A 21,785-nucleotide genomic window follows, 5' to 3' on the forward strand; every position below is an offset into this window, starting at 1 on the left:
ACCTAACTCAACCAACCCTAACTCAACCTGACCTAACTCCCAATCCCAACTCCCAATCCCAATCCCAATCCGAACCTAACTCTAACCTGAATCCCATCATCCCAACCTAATCCCAACCTAACCCAATCCCAATCCCAATCCCAACCCAACCTAGAATCCCAATCCCAACTCAACCTGAATCCCAATCCAACCCAATCCCAATCCAACTCAACCCAATCCCAATCCCAACTCTAACCCAACTCCCATCCCAACTCCAATCCCAATCCCAATCCCAACCTAACCCAACTCCAACTCCAATCCCAATCCCAACTCCCAACCTGAATCCCAATCCCAACCTGAATCCAACCTGAATCCTGAATCCCAATCCCAACCTGAATCCCAACTCCAACCTAACCTAATCCCAACTCCAATCCCAATCCCAACTCCAACCCAACTCCAATCCCAACCCAATCCCAATCCCAATCCCAACCTGAACCCAACCCAACTCCAATCCCAACCCAATCCCAATCCCAATCCCAATCCCAACCCAACCTAACCCAACTCCAATCCCAATCCCAACCTGAATCCAATCCCAACTCTAACCTAACCCAATCCCAATCCCAATCCCAATCCTAACCTAACCTAACCTAACCTAACCTTAACCTAACCTTAAATCAACCTTGAACCTAACCTAACCTAAATTCAATCCCAACCTAACTCCAACCTAATCCCAACCCAACCTAACCCAACCCTATCCGAACCTAACCTAACCTTAACCAACCTTAACTCAAACTAACCTCAACCTGGAACTCAACTCCAACCTTAAACCTAACCTAATCCCAACCAACCCCAATCCCAACCTAACCCAACCTAACCTAACCTAAATCATAACTCCAACCCAACCTAACCTTAAATCCAACCCAAACCAACCTAACCTAACCCAATCCCAATCCTAACTCTGAATCAACCTAACTCTAATCCTGGGGAATCCCAATCCCATCCTAACCTAACCTAACCTAATCCCAATCCCTAACCCAACTCTTAACCTAACCCAACCTAACTCTGAATCCCAATCCCACCTAATCCCAACCTAACCTAACTCAACCTAACCTAACCTAACCTAATCCCAATCCCAATCCCAATCCTGAATCCTAACTCAACCAAAATCCCACCCAATCCCAACTAACCTAACTCCCAACCTGACCTAACCTAACCTAACCTAACCTAACCTAACCTAACTAACTCTAACTCAACTCTAACTCTAACCTAACCTAACCTAACCTAATCCCAACCTAACCCAAATCCCAACCTGATCCCAACTAACCTAACTCTAACCTAACTCCCAATCCAACTAACCTAACCTAACTCAACCTAACCTAACCTAAATCCAATCCCAACCTAACCTAACTCCAACCTAACCTAACCTAAATCCCACCCAACCTTAACCTAACCAACCCCAAATCAAATCCAACCAACTCCAATCAACCCAACTCAACCTAACCTAACCTAACCTAACCCAACCTAACCTAACCTAACCTAAATCCAACCTAACTCAATCCCAATCCCAATCCCCAACCTAACCTAACCTAACTCAATTCCAACTCCAACCTAACCTAACTCAACCCAACTCCAACCTAACCTAACTCAACCTAACCTAACCTAACCTAACCCAACCCAACCTAACCTAACCTAAACTAACCTAACCTAACCCAACCCCAACCTAACCTAACCTGGAACCCTTAACCTAACCCAATCCCAACCCAACCTAACCTAACTCAACCTAACCTAACCCAACCCAATCCCAACCTAAATTCTAACCTAACCCAACCTAACCTAACCTAACCTAACCTAACCCAACTCCAACCTAACCTAACCTAACCTAAATCCCAACCTCAACCTAATCCCAATCCCAACCTAACCAAACCTAACCTGAATCCCAAACCCAACCTAACCTAACCCAACCTAACCAACCTAACTCCAATCCCAACCCAACCCAACCTTAACCTAACCCAACCTAACCTAAACCTAACCTAAACCTAACCTAAACCTAACCTAAACCTAACCTAAACCTAACCTAAACCTAACCTAAACCTAACCTAAACCTAACCTAAACCTAACCTAAACCTAACCTAAACCCCAACCCAACCCAACCCAACCTAACCTAAAATCTAACCCAACCTAACCCAACCCAACCCAACCTAACCTAACCTAACCCAACTCAACCTAACCTAACCTAACCCAACTCTAACCCAACCAAATCCAACCTCAACCTAACCTAACCCAACCTTAACCCAACTCCAACTCTGAACTCCAACCTAACCTGAATCTAACCTAACCTAACTCAACTCTAACCCAACTCTAACCCAATCCCAACCCAACCTAACCCAACCCAATCCCAACTCAACCCTGAACTCCTGAATCCCAACTCCAACTCAACTCCAACCTAACCTAACCTAACCCAACCTAACCCAACTCCAATCCCAACCTAACCCAATCCCAACCTAACCCAATCCCAACTCCAATCCCAACTCCAATCCCAACCCAACCTAACCTAACCCAACTAAATCCTGAATCTCAACCCAATCCCAATCCCAATCCCAATCCCAACCTAACTCCAAATCTAACTCAACTCATCCCAACCTAACTCCAATCCCAACTCCAATCCCAACCTAACCTAACCTAACCCTAACCTAACCTAACTCAACCCAACCTAACCTAACCTTAACCTAACCTAACCTGAACTCCAACCTGAACTCTGAATCCCAACCTAACCCAATCCCAACCTAACCCAACTCAATCCCAATCCTTAACCTAACCTAACCTAACCTAACTCTGAACTCTAACCTAACTCCAACCTAACCTAACCCAACTCCAACCTAACTCCCAATCCCACCCCAACCTAATCCTAACCTAACTCTAATCCCAACCTAACCCAATCCAATCCCAATCCCAATCCCAATCCTTAACTCCCAATCCCAATCCTGAATCAACCTAATCCCAACTTAACTCTGAATCCCAACTTAACCTGAATCCCATCCCATCCCAATCCCAATCCCATGAATCCCAGAATCCCATCCCAATCCCATCCCAATCCCAATCCCAACTCACCTAACCTGAACCTGAATCCCAACTCTGAATCCCAACTCCAACCTTGATCCCAACCTAATCCCAATCCCAACCCAACCTAATCCCAATCCCAATCCCAATCCCAACTCCAATCCCAATCCCAATCCAACCCAATCCCAATCCTAACCTAATCCCAACCCAACTCTAATCCCACCACCCAACCTTTTTCGCTCGACGGGATGGGAAAATGCATTTACGCACCGTACCCCGGGACCGGCCCCGGGGCGTGTGTGGGACTCGCTTCCGGATATTACGGTCCGGAAGAATACCCACTAAAAACCCACCCCCTCTAGCAGAGTGTTCTGCTTGGGTGCCTGTAATGCGTAAGGGGCGGGAATTGTTTTCCACAGTACAACCGCCCCTCCGCAAAAGGCATGCGCTGAGCTAGCGCCCTCCTTCTAACATATCTTCTCCTTCAAAAACTCTTCCAGAAGGAAGAACTCTTATCGAGATCACATGTGGTGTGACTACTTAAAATAACCCCTTATTTATAGTGGCTTTTACGACTAATAATAATATTTACATATGACGCTTAATAGCTATAAGAAATAAAACAATGAATGATGAATTATATCTAATCATATGTACACGAACTTAAGGCAAGTAATACCGACCTTGGCCAGCCTTTACTTTCTCCTCTACATTCATATCGTATCCTAAAGATATATACATTTACTTCCTATATATATATATATATACTCATACATACACACACGCACACACACACTTACATACTTACATACGCATACATACATACACATATATATATACATTAACTTACTTAGTTATAAGTTATACTACTATTATATATTTATTTAATAATAACAATTGGTATCTCTATTTAGACTGAGGTAATTTTACTATACCCCAGTCTACTAATGTCAGGAGTCGTCGGAACCTGACCCATCAAGAAGAGTGTTGTTTACTCTCCTGGCCTCCTCTTCCTGTCTAGCCCTCTCGGCAACTTCTTTTCGGAGCATAACCACGTTCGCAAATTCAGCGAAAGCCTCCCATTTCTCCTTGGAACAGAGAACCTGCTGGATTATTTTCTCCAAGGAGAGCGTGTCTACATTCACCTCTAGGCTCTCGCAAAGTTTATTTCTGTTTTCTTCCCATGCCGTACAGTCTCTCAGTGTGTGTTCGGGAGAATCTTCGACATTTTGCACGTTGCAGTGCTCGCAGTAGGGCATCGAGGCTTTGCCAATCCTGTAGAGATAAGTTCCAAAGCAGCCGTGACCGGTGAGCAACTGTGTGGTTCTGAACGAAGAGCTTCCGTGCTTTCTGCTTATCCACTCCTGGAAGTGGGGAAGAATAGCTTCTCTAGTTCGTGCGCCAGCCAAGTTGGGGTTTTCACAGTACACTTCCCATTGGCGGCGGAGGAGCAAGTCCTCGTCCGTTTTAATCTCCAACTCGGCCTTTTTAGACCATCTGTTGCTGTTTCTGAGATCTTTCGTTCGATCGTATACTCTCCGTCTGGTATTAGCTAGAAGATATGCCGGGGGAATTCTAGCGAGAAGAAGGGCTGCATCTAACGAGATCGTGCGGTATCCCGCAATAACGCGGATGGCCAAAGTACGCAAAACTCTATTAATTGTTATTTGAGAACTCCTAGAAGCAACGAAAGCCTCGTTCCACACAGGGGCACCATATAAGAAGATGGAAAGAACAACCTGAGCGTACAGTCTTCTCTTATTTTCATTAGGCCCTCTTAAATTGGGCATCAGTCTGCCTAACGCCCTATTGACTTTGCCTATTTTATCCTCCACATACTCAAAGTGGGGGCGAAAATTAAACCGACCGTCCAACATGATCCCCAGATATTTTAGCGTGGGCTTCGCTTCGATATCTTCTCTGTCCACCTGCAATCTAACTGTGCGAGGAGGCCTGTTTTTCCCATAGAAAACTATGGCCTCCGTTTTTCCACTGAGACCTCTAATCCTAGTCTACGTATACGGTTAAGCACACGCGCCACCTGAATATTGCTCCTAGCGATAGCCGTGCTTATTGTGTCCGCCGAAGACATAACGAATGTGTCGTCGGCATAACATACGATATGGCTTCCCTTCTCTGTGCCTTCTTGGAGCACACTATCGTAAGCAATGTTCCAAAGCAAGGGGCCCAGGACAGATCCCTGGGGGACCCCTGCTGTAACTTGACATGTGAAGGGTTTTTCTTCGCTGCTTATCTTATATTCTATGGACCTATTGCACAAATAGTTATCTATAATTCTCAACAAGTAATCAGGGAACTTCTTGTCAATTAGAGCTTGTCGAATCGTGCTCCACGGCACTGAGTTGAAGGCATTACAGATATCGATGCTTACTCCAACGGTAAAACCGCCTTCCGACATCGCTGCTCCTGCTACTGTTTTGACGTATTCGATTGCATCATACGTGCTCTTGCCGTCTCGAAAGCCAAATTGCCATGGAGAAAGATCCACACAAGGGTTCTCAGCCATGTGTTGCTTCATTCTATCAACGATTATCCTCTCTAATGCTTTCCCTGTTTCGTTGAGGAGACATATAGGCCTGACTTTAGGTAGTGCATTCAGTTCTGCTTTATAGCCTACTTTTGGGATGAGTACTAAAATCGCTCTTTTCCAACTGGTAGGGAAGATGCCTTTTTCAGACAAGCTGTAAGACAAATGTTCATCTTGTCTAAGAATTCGGAAGGGACTTTTTCCAAGCTTTTGCAGGGACCCCATCGGGACCCGGAGATGTGTTACCAGATATTTCTCTTTTCTTGAACACCTTGAATACCTCTCCAGGTGTTACCGACCAATCTTCGTTCCAGTCCTCATCTGACCAGTCTTCCCATAGCGTTGAGGGGTCATGCGTTTCGCCCGACGGGAATAACTTAGCGATCAACTGTCTTCTAGAGTCTTTATCCAGATTTTCAAGGATGTTGCAGGACGAGCTCTTAAGCTTGTTAAGAACAAGTCTATAGGGGAGGCCCCACGGGTCGGATTCCACTGCATCGAGCAGCTCTTTCCACGCAATAGTTTTGGCCTTGCTGATTTCTGCCCTAAGCTTCTTTCGTGTTGTCCTGTATCTCTGTCTTAATAGTTCCTCCTCCTGTGGGCTCGGGTTGCAAGTTCGTCTGAGTCTTTTCCATGCGCGGTATGCCGCATTGGTGTCAGCTCTGACTTCCGCGATAGTATCGTTCCACCAATAAACACTTTTCTTGCCCTGAGGCGGAAGCGCTTTAGGGGCAGAGTTGTCACATGCCATTTTCATTTCAGCATCCAGTGTGTCGGCGATCTTGTCCACATCTGGCTCTACATCAATGTTCGAAAGGTTGCTCGTACAGCTCCATAGGAGGGAGTCTTGGAATTTTCCCCAATCAGCCTTCTTCCAATTCCATCTCCGGATTTTCTTCCTCATCCAATTATTCTCGACATGCCTGATAGTATCGAACCTGACCACTATATAAACATGGTCCGATAGAGTGGACAGGTCCAGTATTTGCCACGAGTTGATATATCTTGCAAGACCAGGGCTGGCCCATGTGAGGTCAATAATTGAGCAGCCCTGGGCTCGGATGCAAGTGGGATCCTTCCCGGTGTTAAGCAGTCTTAGGTCACTAGTTGCTGCCCATTCATCGATTGTTGTGCCCTCTCGTCAGAAAAGGGGAACCCCATGATTTGGATTTTGAGTTAAAATCTCCACATATTAAGATTTTATTCCTTGAGTGGGCAAGAGCGTCGTTGAGTTCGTCCACAAATTCCAGGAATTCTCCTCTAGGAATGTTGGGTGAAACATAGCACGACACCAGGTCGATCTCTCCCATCCTAACTGCTACCACATTGTTGCCTTGAAACGCCAGAACTGGCGAGGCACCGGTGAACCTAGTGTCATGGAAGACCATTGCGAGTCCATTCCTGCTGCGAAACCAATTTGCTCGATTTGCTATGAATGGTGGTTCAGAGATTGCAGCTACTCCTATATTAAGTTCCCTCATATTTTGTTGGAGCAGATCAAATGCTCGAGGGCTTCGATTAAGATTAATCTGGATTAGGCTATTCATGGTCTGTGTCCATATGCTCAGCCCTCCGTGCCGATTGCGTCTGTATCTCTGCGGCGTGGCTTTTACTTTTGCCTTTACCTATTCCAGAAGGATACTCCTCAGCCTTACAGGCGGCAGTTCCCATCCTGTGGTCACATTGCAGTCCAAGTTCTTTACAGATGGGGCAGGAAGGAGACGAGTCGCACACGCGAGCCGAATGTCCCGTGGAACCGCAGTTGTAACAGGCAAAGGATCTGTCCACGGACGATTTGCAGTTATTGCGTAGGTGTCCTACTTCCCAGCACTTGTAGCAGCGGATGGGCCTGGCCTTGAGAAGAACAATACGAGCCACTGTCCATCCAATCTTAACTTTTTCATTCTTGGACGCCTTAACCGCTGAGGCCAGTGGGCATTGTATCCACACTGTACATAGGTTATTTTTAGCTTTCTAATTTCTCCCATTTTAATATCCTTCGGAGGACATCCACCAATCTCCGCGATTGTCTCGGCGATCTCCGAGGGAGTGACAGAGTCGTCGAAGCCGGAGAGGCGTATGTCTCCTCTGATTACTGGTCTCGAGACCCTGGCGTGATCTTTTAAAAGATCTGCTAGTTTGTCTTTAAGCTTTTCAGCCTTTTCCGCGTTTTGGGCTCCAGGTATCTCGATTAGTGCGTCACCGTTAGCCGCATACCTTATTTTGGTTTTCTCAATACCGAATTCCGAGAGTTGTACGTTCTCTCTGACCTTGCGCATAACCTCCGAATAGGTTAGATTCTGGTCGAGAACCTTGATAGCGACTGCAGCTGTCCGGGGAGGCTTGCGTGTTATTTTCTCCTTAGTAGCCTTATTAGCGGGCTGCGGGACTGCTTCTAGAGGCTTTTCCTTTTCTTTCAATATAGACAATTTAGTCATCTGCCTTCTAGCCTTATTCTTACTCTTTTGCTTTGCGCCTGTATCCATTCCGACGAGCCAACTACAGGTGATTCACCAACTACGTTTGAGGGAGGAGCCAACTGTATGTCACTAACAATTTTAGGTTTTGATTTAGGTTTCGACATAGCCATGTTGGCGCTAGTACTGGGTTGTACCCTATCCTGCATGTTACAGGGTCCTGACGTACTCGAGGCTCTCGCTGCCGCCTTACTCTGTCTAACATTTCTCATTTGTGACCGAAGATTACGTATCTGGTTAGCCAATTCAGCTTCAGTCTCACTCGGGTCGTTATCTCTTAAATTATTGACTGGGGCTAGAATTGGTGTTGATACTCCACCAAGTGGAGGTCTCATGACTGCGTCATTTAGCAGTCTAGGGTCCTCATCAAATATTAAAGGAGAGCAGGCTTTGTTCATGGTGACTTTTATATTGCCACCATTAGAGGAGCTGACTTTTTCCTGCAGATCTTCCACTATCCGTTTGAGATCGGATACGTCTCTACGTAGCCTCTCAGTTTCTTTTTTGGAGGCCTTAAGCTCGGCAGCCAGTTCGGCGTTTCGTCGGCGGAGAAACGCAGGATCTCCTATGTCCTCCACCTTCTCAGCCATAACTTTTATAACCTCCTTGAGAGCATTGACCCTTTTCTTCATTTGGCTCTGGAGACTGCCCTGTAAATTTCCACTTCCAACACGGATAATTTCCAAGTCATCCAGCCACTCGAGCGCTGATGCTCCCAACTGACTGGCAGGAACAATAGGCAGCTCATCCAAGTTGGTGGGGACCTCTCTAAGTTGTGACTCGATTGTGGGGCCACTACGTTTAATTTTAGTTTTCTTCTTTCTGGTGGAGCTCTTCGCGGGGCTTCGGATTCTGAAGCTGTAACGTTACCCGATGTTTCTCCACCATCTTTAACTATTGGAACATTCACCGGATCTAGCTGAATCTCCATGTTATTATCCGTCTTAATTAGTTCTACAGCAGGTTTCTTCAGCCTCCGTGGCCTAAGCCTCACACGAGAAGAATCAACGGATTCCTCGACTTCTTCAACAACTTCCTCGTCTTGTTTCCTTTTACCGGGAAGTATATAATTGCTTGACGCCGAAGTGGATACCACCGATTGCAGATCTTCTTGAGATCCCATTTCGATCTGCAAGAATTGTGACGGAAAGATCTCAGGTTGCTCCGGGGAGCAGGGCAACTCGGCGGGCTCCCTGCCGAAGGAGTCCAGTTGGACATTGAGTATGGGGGTATGATGCCCATCTTTCGTTCCACTTGCCGCATTGCAAGTCTGGTTGGCAGCTTGGGACTCTAAGTACGGTCCCGTTTGCTGTCCCTTGTCAGGCTCATCTTTGCGTGTATCGGGTGTAGGATACGGCATTGTTTTATTTACAGACGTTGATGCAGGAATTTCCTGGGCCGACGAAGTCAGGGGGACCGACACACTCCTGGACCCCTCCGAGTCCCAGTCCCTTACGATCTTCTCTACATCAATCTTATTTCTTTCCTTCTTTTCATCCAGCTCCTTCATTAGCTCCTCCATCCTTTCTTCCATCATGCCTTCTCTCTCTTGCACGTCTTCCTTCTTTTTTGCTCCTTCATCATCCTGATTCTTGCGCATTAATTTGAATTTTGGTTTTGTTTTGTTTTCAGTTTCTTCCATTTTGTTCCCACGAGTGTGGTCGGAAATCCTGTCCATCCAGGCAGAGCCGCCATACCTGAACAAGCCTAAATATCCTGGGGTTTCGGCAGGTTCCCCAGGGGCACCGTTCGAGACTGAGCATTTTAACCTCGCCCCAGCCATGCAGCCATCACCACGGTTGCGCACAGCTTAACTTGCGAGGAGTGCATTTGATTCGAGGGGCACTACCCTCTAGGCATACTTTATGGCGCCTCCCCACACCAGGCCTTACCGGCATGATTAAATCTGCCGGCATCGCCCTGGGGGATCATAAGCAGCCTCTCCGTATGCCAGGGAGTTACCCACCCCAAAACCCCGAAAAAACCCACCCAACCCTTAAACGGCCTTGATAACGGGGTTGGCTCCCCGGCCGTTGACAGACCAAGTCTGCCTCACGGGACGGCCTCCGGTTTGTTAACGGGGTGAACTCCCCGGCCCCCTGGTGGCGCGAACACCACCACTATCGGCAAGGACGTGCCGGGTTTGTAGTCAGGGTTGTCCTTCCCCTAGACCAGTGGTAGATCACAACTACCTCCGGGCTGGTCACTCCGGATTTTTTAACGAGGTTTGATCTCCTCGAGTGCATTTACTTCAAGGGGCACTACCCTCTAGGTATGCATTAGCCAGCTATTACTCCCTGGACCACCCCGGCATGGTTAAACCTACAGGTACAGCCCCAGGGGATCATTACAGCCAGAGCCCCACCGCCACGACAAGGCCGCACACCACAGTGGGGAACCTAACCTAACCTAACCTAACCTAACCTAACCTAACCTAACCTAACCTAACCTAACCTAACCTAACCTAACCTAAACCATTAATAACATATCCATATTTAGTAACATCCTTACATCTAAAAATATCCATATATCATCCTTTAATAACGTCCTTATATATAATTACACCCATATATTTATTAACATTCCTAAATTTTTTAACATCTCCATTTTAGTTACATCCCTATATTGAATATTTGACAACATCCCTACATTTAATAACATCCATAAATTTGGTAAATTTGTTTAGTACAAGTCATCTAAGATCAGTCACTTGGGGCAATGACGTCATTCACACATAAGCAGAAGTCTCTGCCAGTGGTATAAAGCGGGGAGCACAACTTTTGCATAAGCGCATAACCATAAACATAAAGAAATTGATTGGTCCACAATTATATGCATAAGGAAATGAACCAATCAATTTCCTTATGCTTATAATTATGCGCTTATGCAAAAGTGTGTGCTCCCCGCTTAATTCCCTCAAATTTTCATCACTGCAAGTAACCCGTGCAATAGCGACAACAGTGACAGCAAAGAAACAACGCGAACAAGAATTCCCTATCAATTAGTATAATCAATTTTCTTTTTTTTTTGTCCACCCCAGTAGAATTTTGCAAAATCTATACATTCCCGTTTATCAAGTATACCGAGCCCAAACGAAAAATCCTTGCGGAGGGGTACAGGACCAAAGTTGTAGCCTAATTTATATACTTCATACAATACGCATGTGCAAATTTTATTGAACCAATAGTATTATATTACGACCTTACGTATGCCAGCACATGCGCATTGCGTCAAGTACTTCAATTGTAAAGGCAAAAGGTTGACATATATCTCCATTGTAATGTTTTTACCCGCATTGAACTTTGACTAGCAATACTAGTTTTATATATATAATTTCTATCATCTTCCCCATGGTCAAAGAACGGTGATGCGAACAAAAACGAGGATAAATCAATCGATTTGATCTTCAATAATGCAAATCAGAACGTTAAATTTTATTTGAATAAATAAAGTTACTTTATACAACCAATTACTTCTTATACATAAACATAACAAATTTTATTATATACAACCACATATACATTTATTTATGAGAACATTTGCTATAAAAATTTTTTTGTCACACCTATAAATTAATTTATTATAAATTTACTATAAACATTTTTAAAAGTAGCGTTTAAATTTAAAAACTTTTATTTTTATATATTTATATTTTATTCAAAATAATCTTAGCGCTATGTGCCACCATTTAAAAAAAATTTAAAAAAAAAGAAAATAAAAATAAAAAAATATATATATATATAAATGTAGAATGTAATATAAATTTTATACATTGCAATATATGGTAAAATATTAAATGAAAAGTGAAAGAGTATTTAATACTGTGCAATAATTTTAAATGCTCAGTATTACAATTTAAAAAAAAAATTTCACTAATCTAATATATTTATTAGATTTATTACATTTGTAGATTCGAATAATCAAGAAACATTATAAAACATTATATAAACATCTTGAATGCTTAGAATTTTTTGTTAATGGAAATCATGTCTTTATAAAAAATAGATCTCTTGCCGTGGAATGCACATCAAATTCTTGTTTCTTCCTTAGTGTATATGTTATATATGTATATATATATATATATATATATATATATATATATATATATATATATATATATATTGATCTAAACAATATATTTCTTATAGACTTAAAAGAATATTATAATTAATTTTATATTATAAGAATAATATTTTATAAGTTAGAATAATAATGTTTTTAAACATTACAGATGTAAAAGAAACTTTTCTTTTTATACTTATTATTTAGTACTTATTTTAATCAATGATGATGTCCAGTTGTAATCAACGCGGGTAAAAATGATCCTATTACCAAGAATAATATTTCTTTAACTTTAAGTCCAGTTACAGACGTTGTACTCTCCATGTTTGACAAATGTGAATAATTATTGTTTCTTGTCATTAATTCTGGCAAAACATGTACAGTGGCTACGTAAAGAAATGTTCCAGCGCTAAACAACATAGCCAAACCAGTCGCATTGACACTACTCAACGTTTCTTTTCCTTCCTACAACGACACAAAATTTAGTATATAAATTAAATCTGTGTATAGAAATTAATGTCAAAAAAAAAATTAATATTCAAAATTACTGAACGATAATGTAAATATAGAATAAAAGGACAAAATTTAACTCGTAAAAATTTTATTTGTTGAGAGAAAACATATACGAATAATAATAAATACATTCCTAAAAAAAAAAAGAAAAACACATGTTAAATTCGTACTCGCGTTTTATTATTACTTCTTCAAATTGGGGAAAATAATTTTTATTCAAATTTTTTCCATAAAAAGAAAAAAGGTCTGAAATGAATGAGTCGATTCGTAAAAATGTAATATTTCCATACATTATATAAAACTTGTGTGTATATAAATATCTATTGTGAATAATTGTGACGAAAAATAATTTGATAAATATTTTGCATTCTTTACCTTTCCAATTCCAAAATATGTCACAAGTGCGAGACATGGTGCCGCAAGAGAAAATATTAATAAGTGTCTGCTTATCTTCTTTCTATCTACACCTTCGTGAAGAAGAAAAGACACGAGTCCAAATGCAGCTGGTGCCTATAAAATAATGTATTGTTTATTGTTTAATAAGAAAGAGGGTATTAACATAACTAAATTATACAATTTTTATTAAGCACTTGTAAACTAATTGCTGAAACATTATATAATTAAAATCCTACTTTGTGCAACATTATTGCGAAAAAAACTATCACTTCAACATCAGCTTGAGATGTAGTAGCGGCAGCTCCCAATGCAACTCCGTCAACAGCTGCGTGTACTATAAGACCTAAAGTTGCTGTAATACTTTTTTGTCTTCCTCCGCTTTTTCTAGCTGAACATTGATCGATCAAAAGCATAAATACAAAACCAAGTACTAAACTAATTCCAATTAAAGAATGTAAATCACCTGTAAAAACATGAGTACTGTTCATATATATATATATATATGTGTGTGTGTGTGTGTGTGTGTTAAATATCTTTTTCGTATAATCAAAAAATATACAATTACATACTATATAATCCTTTTTCATTAGAAATTCCACCAGTGAATAATGCTCTTATACCCTCAGGTATAATCACTGCTAATGCAGTACCAACGAGAAGTCCTGCTCCTAATATTGATACTAATTGTAACTTATCCTAGAGAAAGCACATATTGTGTATAGTAGCAAAGCATATTGAGAGACATAGTGTATTTTATAAACATAAAATATTTTCCATTTATTATAAGAAATAATCTTACTTCTGACAAATTTATAACTAATGGCAATGATCCTGCTACGCAAGAGCCAAGAAACATAACGAGAGAAAGCATCCATAGCATTGCTCTCTCCTCCATTTTTATTTAATATCGATGGAAATTATTAATTTTCCACATTATTATATGTTGTTAACGAATAAAATATGTGTCAAACATCAAGATGAAATAATTGAGTAACTGTCAATCAAATTATAAACTTGCCTAAGTCGTACACTAATCTATCATGCCAATGTAATAATTTTTTATGGGAGATCAAAATATATGTAAGATATAATTCACTGATTTATATGCAATATTTATTGATATCGATTAACTTAGTCACAAAAATCTACAAGAGCCTACAAAAGCAACAGACTGATTAATAGACCAATTCTAAATGTTTTTTGCGAATTGATCTTGAGCATTGACTTATAAAATATATAGACGGAGTAAAGAACTTGTAAAGCGGGGAACACACACTTTTGCATAAGCGGATAATTATAAGCATAAGGAAATTGATTGGTTCATTTCCTTATGCATATATTTGTGGACCAATCAATTTCTTTATGTTTATGGTTGTACGCTTATGCAAAAGTGTGTGCTCCCCGCTTAAACAATTCACTGACCGCGCAAAGAAAACCGCTCAGTAGCAATCGAGCGTGATTGGTTCTTACTTTTAAAACCAATAAATTTACAAGTGTTGATAATAGCGTTTTCAAATGTAGCAAGTTAATCGCTCTGACAATGAGAGCGATTAATGACGTCATTGCATTGTCTTTGCCAATAAAAAACTTGAATTCGTAGTAAAATTTAGTGATTAATTGATCCGGATTGGATCCGTCCATTCGAAAACGCCATAAAATAACTGAGTGCTTCCTTTGCAAGAGGTCAATCATGTAACTTTTTCTCTATGAAAAGTGAAAACTGCTGCAATTGAAACTGTAGAATATACATTGTAAAACTGCACACAAATAGCTTTTAAAAACATAAAAAACTGTATACCCATTTGCAAGAACATAAATACTACTTCGTAATAAATAAAACATATATATACATATTATATTGTTGCTGCTAAGAAGCTGTTACGGATTGTCAATTTTGTTAATATTTACAGTTGTTTTATTTATTGATTACGAATTATGTATTGAAACTAATAATCTTTTTTAAATATTATATCCATGGCAAAATAATTGCATAGAATATACAATTCCATATTTTTTCCAGATATATGTAAATAAATGAAATATATTACATTAATAATATTAATATTGTTAATAACTTTTTAATATTTTTAATATCATTGCCTAGAGAGAGAGAGAGAGAGAAAGAGAGAGAGATTCGAGAGAGATATTACGCTTGCATTTCGTCAATCAAGAACAAGAGAGAAAGAGGTAAGAGCGGTAAAACCGCGTAATATGTTCAACGTAATGCTTAAAGTTTCAGTCTTTCGCTTTCTCTTCGACGAAGTGCTCGATCACGTGCTCTCGTTTCCTTTTTCTCGATGGAAGCGTTTTTTTTAACGGGACATTTAGCGTCATATTGCTCATCGAAATGTTACTATATATAGTTTTGCAAAAAAGAATCTAATTGATTAAAAATTAATTATTAGAAAGAATTAATTATATGTGAGCGTGTACATACATATATATATATATATATATATATATATATATATATATATATATACACATATATACACATATATATATATATATATATATATATATATATATATATATAATAAGTAAGTAATATGAATAAATTGAATTTGTGCAGAATACCGAAACTATAATCTGTGTGATCATCAAGAAAGAAATCAGGTTAAAAATATTAAAGCAATAAAGCAACCATTTACAAATAATAATTTGAGCTATTTTTCTAAATTGTACCAACATTGTATATAAATCTGTCAAACATCTAACAATTGTGCTTTTAGATTTGTGCTTTTAGACACTTCGACATTTTAATATTCTTAACTTAATTTTTTTCTTGGATCATTCGGATTACAGTTCAGATTTCCGCGAATTCATAATTATTCACAATATTTTTTTAGTTTATGGTTTACTCGAAAACTATTAGAAAAAATTTTAAATATGAGCAAAAAAATGTTATTTCGAATATTTCAAATTCATTAGTTATGTAAAGATTACGATTGGAATGTCAGTTGCCTAATTGCTGAATCCAATTTTATACTTTCTCCGGAGAACTATGTCTGACAATTTCGAAATAGAATACATGTAATGAAGACCTAAAAATACTCTTAACTACTTATTTTTTATTTACTATAGATTTTCGTAGATTTTTTAAGAATCAATGGTTTATGTTTTAATTCAAAGTATACATTATTTAAATTGGCAATGATAAATTGATTAAGGATTATATTAATAATTGTACTTTAGAAAACAGAAATTATAGTTTGTTTAGCTATTAGGTTAGCACCTTTTTCTCCAGGTAAAAGTTAACCAAAATTTACACTTCACAGATCATTTTATTTTTGATATATAATTGAAGGTCAAAATTCTGAACAATTTACACTTTGAATCAAATGGTTTCATCTTTACCGATGAGATATATATTATTATGAAGTGATGACAGTAAATGTGTTTACTTTAAGTTAGAATGCGGCGTCCCATATGGCACAGATTTTTGGCATAATATTTATCGCGTAATCAATCATATCAAAGGACACCACCCTTATAACTTACGGATCACTTATTTCTTTTTTATATATATCGTAGAGAGTGCATTCTGTAGTAATACATGCTTTAAATTATATCGCGCTGTCTTTTCATCTTTAAAATATGTGATATTTGAAATATCGCAATTTTTGTACTTATGTTATCTCTTTCTTATATTTTACTCGTGTGTTTATATATATTTTTTTATATTTGCTCGTCTGTATCATTGTCAGTATTCATTGTCAATACAAACTATGTATTTTAATTTTATTTTATAGTAAAATAAACGTGTGAGTGGAGGAAAGGCTCTATAGAAGGGCTATGATATATATATATATATATATATATATATATATATATATATATATATATCACAGACCGTATTCCAATAAAATGAAATATATAAAATAAAGTTTTAGAAAAACAAAGAAATAAAGCAAAACATAATACATTGAAACCAATAGAAAAAAATCAGTTAAAGTTAATTCAGTTACAAAGGCTGCGTTCCGTTATTCATGTCAGTATAATTTACATCACGTATTCTATAGATTTTCAATACTATGAATATCGGATTTTCTTTTCGATGTTTGAATATAATCACTGCGAACATAATTATTGTAATAAATAAAACAAATTTCTATGTTTTTAGATTTATGTTTTTAGATTTATGATTTAGTTTTATGTTTTTAGATTTCCGCATAAAATTCCAAAGGAAAATATTCCGAAAACCTTTTCAATATAATAATAATGTATTGGATACACGACGAAAAAGATGACTGGTACTATTCACAATATAATTACTTAATTAATGATTAATTTTCCATATCCGACATTTTTTATGAGTATATAGTGATTTACAATTATAAAGTACAACAGTATGAAGAAAAACGCGCAAAACGTACATGAAATATTTAATTCAATTTTATTCTTCAAAGGTATGTTTTATAACATATAATCCAAATATACAAATTTAACAGAAAAAGAAGTAAAAATATTTGCAAACTCGGCTACTTAAAAAATTTGGACAATATTAATATTGATTGAGATTGCAACCAGTAAGAAAGATGAATGTTACGACAATAGTCGGTGCCGCTATAAAAGCAGCGACTGTCCTACTTGGTGTCAGCATCGGCAAGATTACTATAATCCCAGTACTGATCGTCGCGCTCATGTACTTCAATTATGATCTCATGGATCCGGAAAATCATCCGCGTGTAAGGAAGGAGTTAAATAAAAGCTATGATTTTGTTATAATCGGCGGCGGTTCAGCCGGTAGCGTACTCGTCAACAGATTGACCGAAAATCCCGAATGGAACGTGCTGTTATTGGAAGCCGGAGGTCATGAAACAGAGATAACCGACGTGCCAATATTGTCTCTGTATTTACACAAAAGTAAAATCGATTGGAAGTATCGCACGCAGCCACAGAATACAGCCTGCCAAGTTATGGTCGATCGCCGATGTTCTTGGACTAGAGGCAAGGTATTTTAAGCTTTGTAGATAATTATTATATAAAAACAAAGAGAAACAAAGAGAAAGATAGAAAGAAAAGAGAGAGAGAGAGAAAAAGCGCGCTACTAATAGCATATAAAAATATTACAACTATTAAAAAATAAATATACTTCATATATGTCATTATATATATATATATATATATATATATATATATATATATATATATATATATGACAATATTTGTAAAATTGTTATGATACTATTAGGAATACGGTTATTCTTTCATAAGAAAATGATTAATTGCCAGTATATGTTTCTTCATTATACAGGGTATCCGAAAATTCGCGCAACACTCTTTAAGAAAAGGTAGAGGGTGTTATTCTAAACAGAAAAGTCCTGTATCATTTTTTCTATAACGCTTAATAAAAGAGTTATTATTGAGTGAAGTCTGGCCTATCATCGCCGATCTTTAGCTGGACGCACGGTCGATGAGCCGCGCGCCTGGTAGTGTGCGTGAGCGCTCAGATGTATGACGGCTCACCGACGTGCGCCCGGCTGAAGATCGGTGATGATAGGCCAGACTTCACTCAATAATAACTCTTTTATTAAGCGTTATAGAAAAAAATGGTACAGGATTTTTCAGTTCAGAATAACACTCTCTACTTTTCCTTAAAGGGTGTTGCGCGAATTTTCGGACACCCTGTATATTAGCATTACTCTATTTGAAGATCTATTTAAACAAATTTTAAACGAGTTTTAAGCGATGCACAAAAGGAATTCGTATACAAAAGAAATTGTGATATAATATAAATATATATATCATCGACATTATTATCTTATCTTACACAGAATTTTGATAATCTAATACAATGCAATCGTATTTAATTAAACTATTTATTAATTTATTTTTATTTGTGACCCATTTAATTCCAACTATTAAATCATTTCACTATCTTCATTATCATTAATAAACATTAAAATGTGAGTATTCAAATTTTGAAAAATTTGTAATTTAAACTTTTTAATTACCACATGATTTAACTTCTTGAGAGAATAGCTAATCGAATTAAACAGCAATTAAACAATTGCAATTAAATTTAACTTACAGAAAATTTTGTTGTAGTATATTAAGAATTAATTGTTACATCAAATATTTATTACATTCAAGTGGAATAAAATCGCGAAATCTTTTTTACGCTAATTAAAGAACTTATCCACCAATTGCGCTTAAATCGAAACCGATTGCGTTGTGACATTAACATTAATCATCGAACATAAAGGCATATATTACTGTTATACGTATTGCAAATCATCGTGTATGGAATGAGAAGTGTATATATGTTCGAAATATTCAATCTCAAAATTGGAATGTAATTTCTGACTTCTTTGTATCACAGCTTAATGTTTTTGTATGATAAAATACCTGTCATATTTTATATTACGGCAATCATTATGTCATTACGCGATTAAAGATAATCATTTCATCGAAAAAGTAGATTAAAAAAGTTACTCGTTTATTTACAATTATGTGATTATTCTATTTTGCGCAATCTTTATAGTCAGTTAAATAATATTCCAGGTTCTTGGAGGTTCCAGTGTTTTAAATACAATGCTTTACATTCGCGGAAATCGACGTGATTTTGATCAATGGCGAAGTTTCGGAAATCCTGGTTGGGGATACGAAGATGTGCTACCGTTTTTTCACAAATCGCAAGATCAAAGAAATCCGTATTTGGCACGTAATACAAAATATCATAGCACAGGTTTGCATACTTTAATTATCGCGTATGTATGTGTGAAATATAAATATTTCTTTAATTTTATATAATTTTTTTATTTTCCAGGGGGATATCTAACCGTGCAAGACAGCCCTTATATTACTCCATTGGGTGTAGCGTTTCTTCAGGCTGGAGAAGAAATGGGTTATGATATTTGCGACATCAATGGTGAACAGCAGACTGGTTTCGCCTTTTTTCAGTTCACAATGCGACGAGGTACTAGATGCAGCACTGCTAAAGCATTTGTGCGACCCATTCAGCTGAGAAAAAACTTTCATCTTTCTTTGTGGAGTCATGTGACTCGAATATTGATAGATCCGCAGAGCAAAAAAGCGTATGGAGTGGAATTTATTAGAGAAGGTCGTAAGGAGATAGTGTTTGCCAAAAAAGAAGTTATCCTGTCTGCCGGTGCTATTAATAGTCCACAATTATTAATGCTCTCAGGAATAGGGCCACGTATCCATCTAGAGCAATTAGGAATCCCCGTAATTCAAGATTCACCCGGGGTCGGACAGAATCTACAGGACCACATAGCAGTTGGCGGTCTCGTTTTCCCGATCGACTATAAGATCAGCCTCGTAATGAATCGAATGGTGAATGTCAATTCTGCATTGAAATATGCTATCACCGAAGACGGCCCGTTGACATCCAACATCGGCCTCGAGGCGGTCGGCTTTATTGCTACCAAATATGCTAATCAGACTGACTGGCCCGATATCGAGTTCATGTTAACGTCTTCGGGAGTCAACTCTGATGGTGGCAACCAAGTAAAGAATGCTCATGGTTTAACCGACGAATTCTACAACGAAATATTTAATGAACTCAATAACCGCGACGTTTTCGGAGTGTTTCCGATGATGCTAAGACCTAAATCGCGCGGCTATATTAGGCTTAAATCTAAAAACCCCTTGGATTATCCACTGCTTTATCATAATTATCTGACTCATCCAGAAGATGTGGCAGTACTTCGCGAAGGTGTTAAAGCGGCCGTTGCCTTCGGCGAAATGAGTAGCATGAAAAGATTCGGTTCCAGATTTCATAGTAAACAGTTACCCAGTTGCAAACACATTCCACTCTATACCGACGAATACTGGACATGTATTTTACGAATGTATACTATGACCATATATCATATGAGCTGCACTGCTAAGATGGGCCCATCTAATGACCCTATGGCGGTTGTGGACCCAGAACTGAGAGTCTATGGTATTGAGGGCTTGCGAGTTATCGATGCGTCGATTATGCCGACCATTACTAGTGGCAATATAAATGCGCCTGTCATTATGATCGGTGAGAAGGGCGCTGATATGATCAAGACAATGTGGATGCGATCATTTCGCTTTAAAAGAGACAATATCACTGTTACTTTATGAGTTAGTCATCAATTGGATAATATTATTCTAATATTTCGTAACATAATACATAGATGTACGATTAATCGAAAAATTAGATCAAATAGAAGTTTTAATAAGTATTTGTATGTATAATGGAAAAAAAACTAATTCCAAGTTTAAGATAAGAATAATTTAAAAGAAAAATATAATTATTCATATTTGGATGCGTATAACGAATCTAATAATTTTAGTATTATTACAAAGAAAGATGTTGAAATAGGAACCAAATTTGCCTAGTAATGGAAATATATGCAATCGATCTATCTTTATATTTTTGAGCCTGCTGAACTCGATGTGGCTTTTTTTAAATTGTCCAAAATCCAGGGAATCTCGTGAAAATGAAATTTTCCTACAGGAAAGCATCGTTTTATAGCAGATATCGTCTATTGAACAATTTAATAATTGTTGACAAAAGAAGTCTCGTTTAATTGATATTTTTGAATTTAAATGAATGGTTCTTGATCACCTATCATATATTTTTGCAGCTCTTATCAATCAAAAATCTATTACTTTGGTTGTTACATGATCTCAAAAAATTCAAAAAGTTATTTTTTTTGCAATGAAAGAATAGTGTTCAGTGTTATATCATGAAAAATGATATTTTCGATAATTGGCAAAAATTATTTGTTAACTTATAAATAGAATTTTTTGTA

The 21,785-nt window shown here is 38.1% G+C and overlaps 2 protein-coding genes across 4 annotated transcripts; one reads left to right on the forward strand and one right to left on the reverse strand.

Annotated features, from left to right (window-relative positions):
* Positions 1–12,251: 12,251 nt before the first annotated feature.
* LOC126857626 (zinc transporter ZIP9) lies at positions 12,252–14,257 on the reverse strand. Its single transcript, XM_050607261.1, has 5 exons — positions 13,832–14,257; positions 13,602–13,728; positions 13,269–13,495; positions 13,012–13,146; positions 12,252–12,588 (listed from the first exon to the last, which is right to left on the reverse strand). The coding sequence occupies exons 1-5, from the start codon at positions 13,925–13,927 to the stop codon at positions 12,343–12,345; spliced, it is 831 nt and encodes a 276-aa protein (XP_050463218.1). The 5' UTR covers positions 13,928–14,257; the 3' UTR covers positions 12,252–12,342.
* A 1,049-nt stretch (positions 14,258–15,306) lies between these two features.
* LOC126857574 (glucose dehydrogenase [FAD, quinone]-like) lies at positions 15,307–21,401 on the forward strand. 3 transcript variants are annotated; one of them, XM_050607168.1, is made up of 5 exons: positions 15,307–15,453; positions 17,197–17,285; positions 17,442–17,987; positions 19,540–19,723; positions 19,805–21,401. In XM_050607168.1, the coding sequence occupies exons 3-5, from the start codon at positions 17,571–17,573 to the stop codon at positions 21,109–21,111; spliced, it is 1,908 nt and encodes a 635-aa protein (XP_050463125.1). In that variant the 5' UTR covers positions 15,307–15,453; positions 17,197–17,285; positions 17,442–17,570; the 3' UTR covers positions 21,112–21,401. The 3 variants fall into 3 exon arrangements, with proteins under 3 accessions (XP_050463125.1, XP_050463124.1, XP_050463126.1); XM_050607167.1 differs by having other exon boundaries at positions 17,484–17,987; XM_050607169.1 differs by lacking the exon at positions 17,197–17,285 and having other exon boundaries at positions 15,336–15,453.
* Positions 21,402–21,785: the final 384 nt, after the last annotated feature.

This window comes from Cataglyphis hispanica, chromosome 22 (genome assembly GCF_021464435.1).
Source record: "Cataglyphis hispanica isolate Lineage 1 chromosome 22, ULB_Chis1_1.0, whole genome shotgun sequence".
Lineage (NCBI taxonomy): Eukaryota > Metazoa > Arthropoda > Insecta > Hymenoptera > Formicidae > Cataglyphis > Cataglyphis hispanica.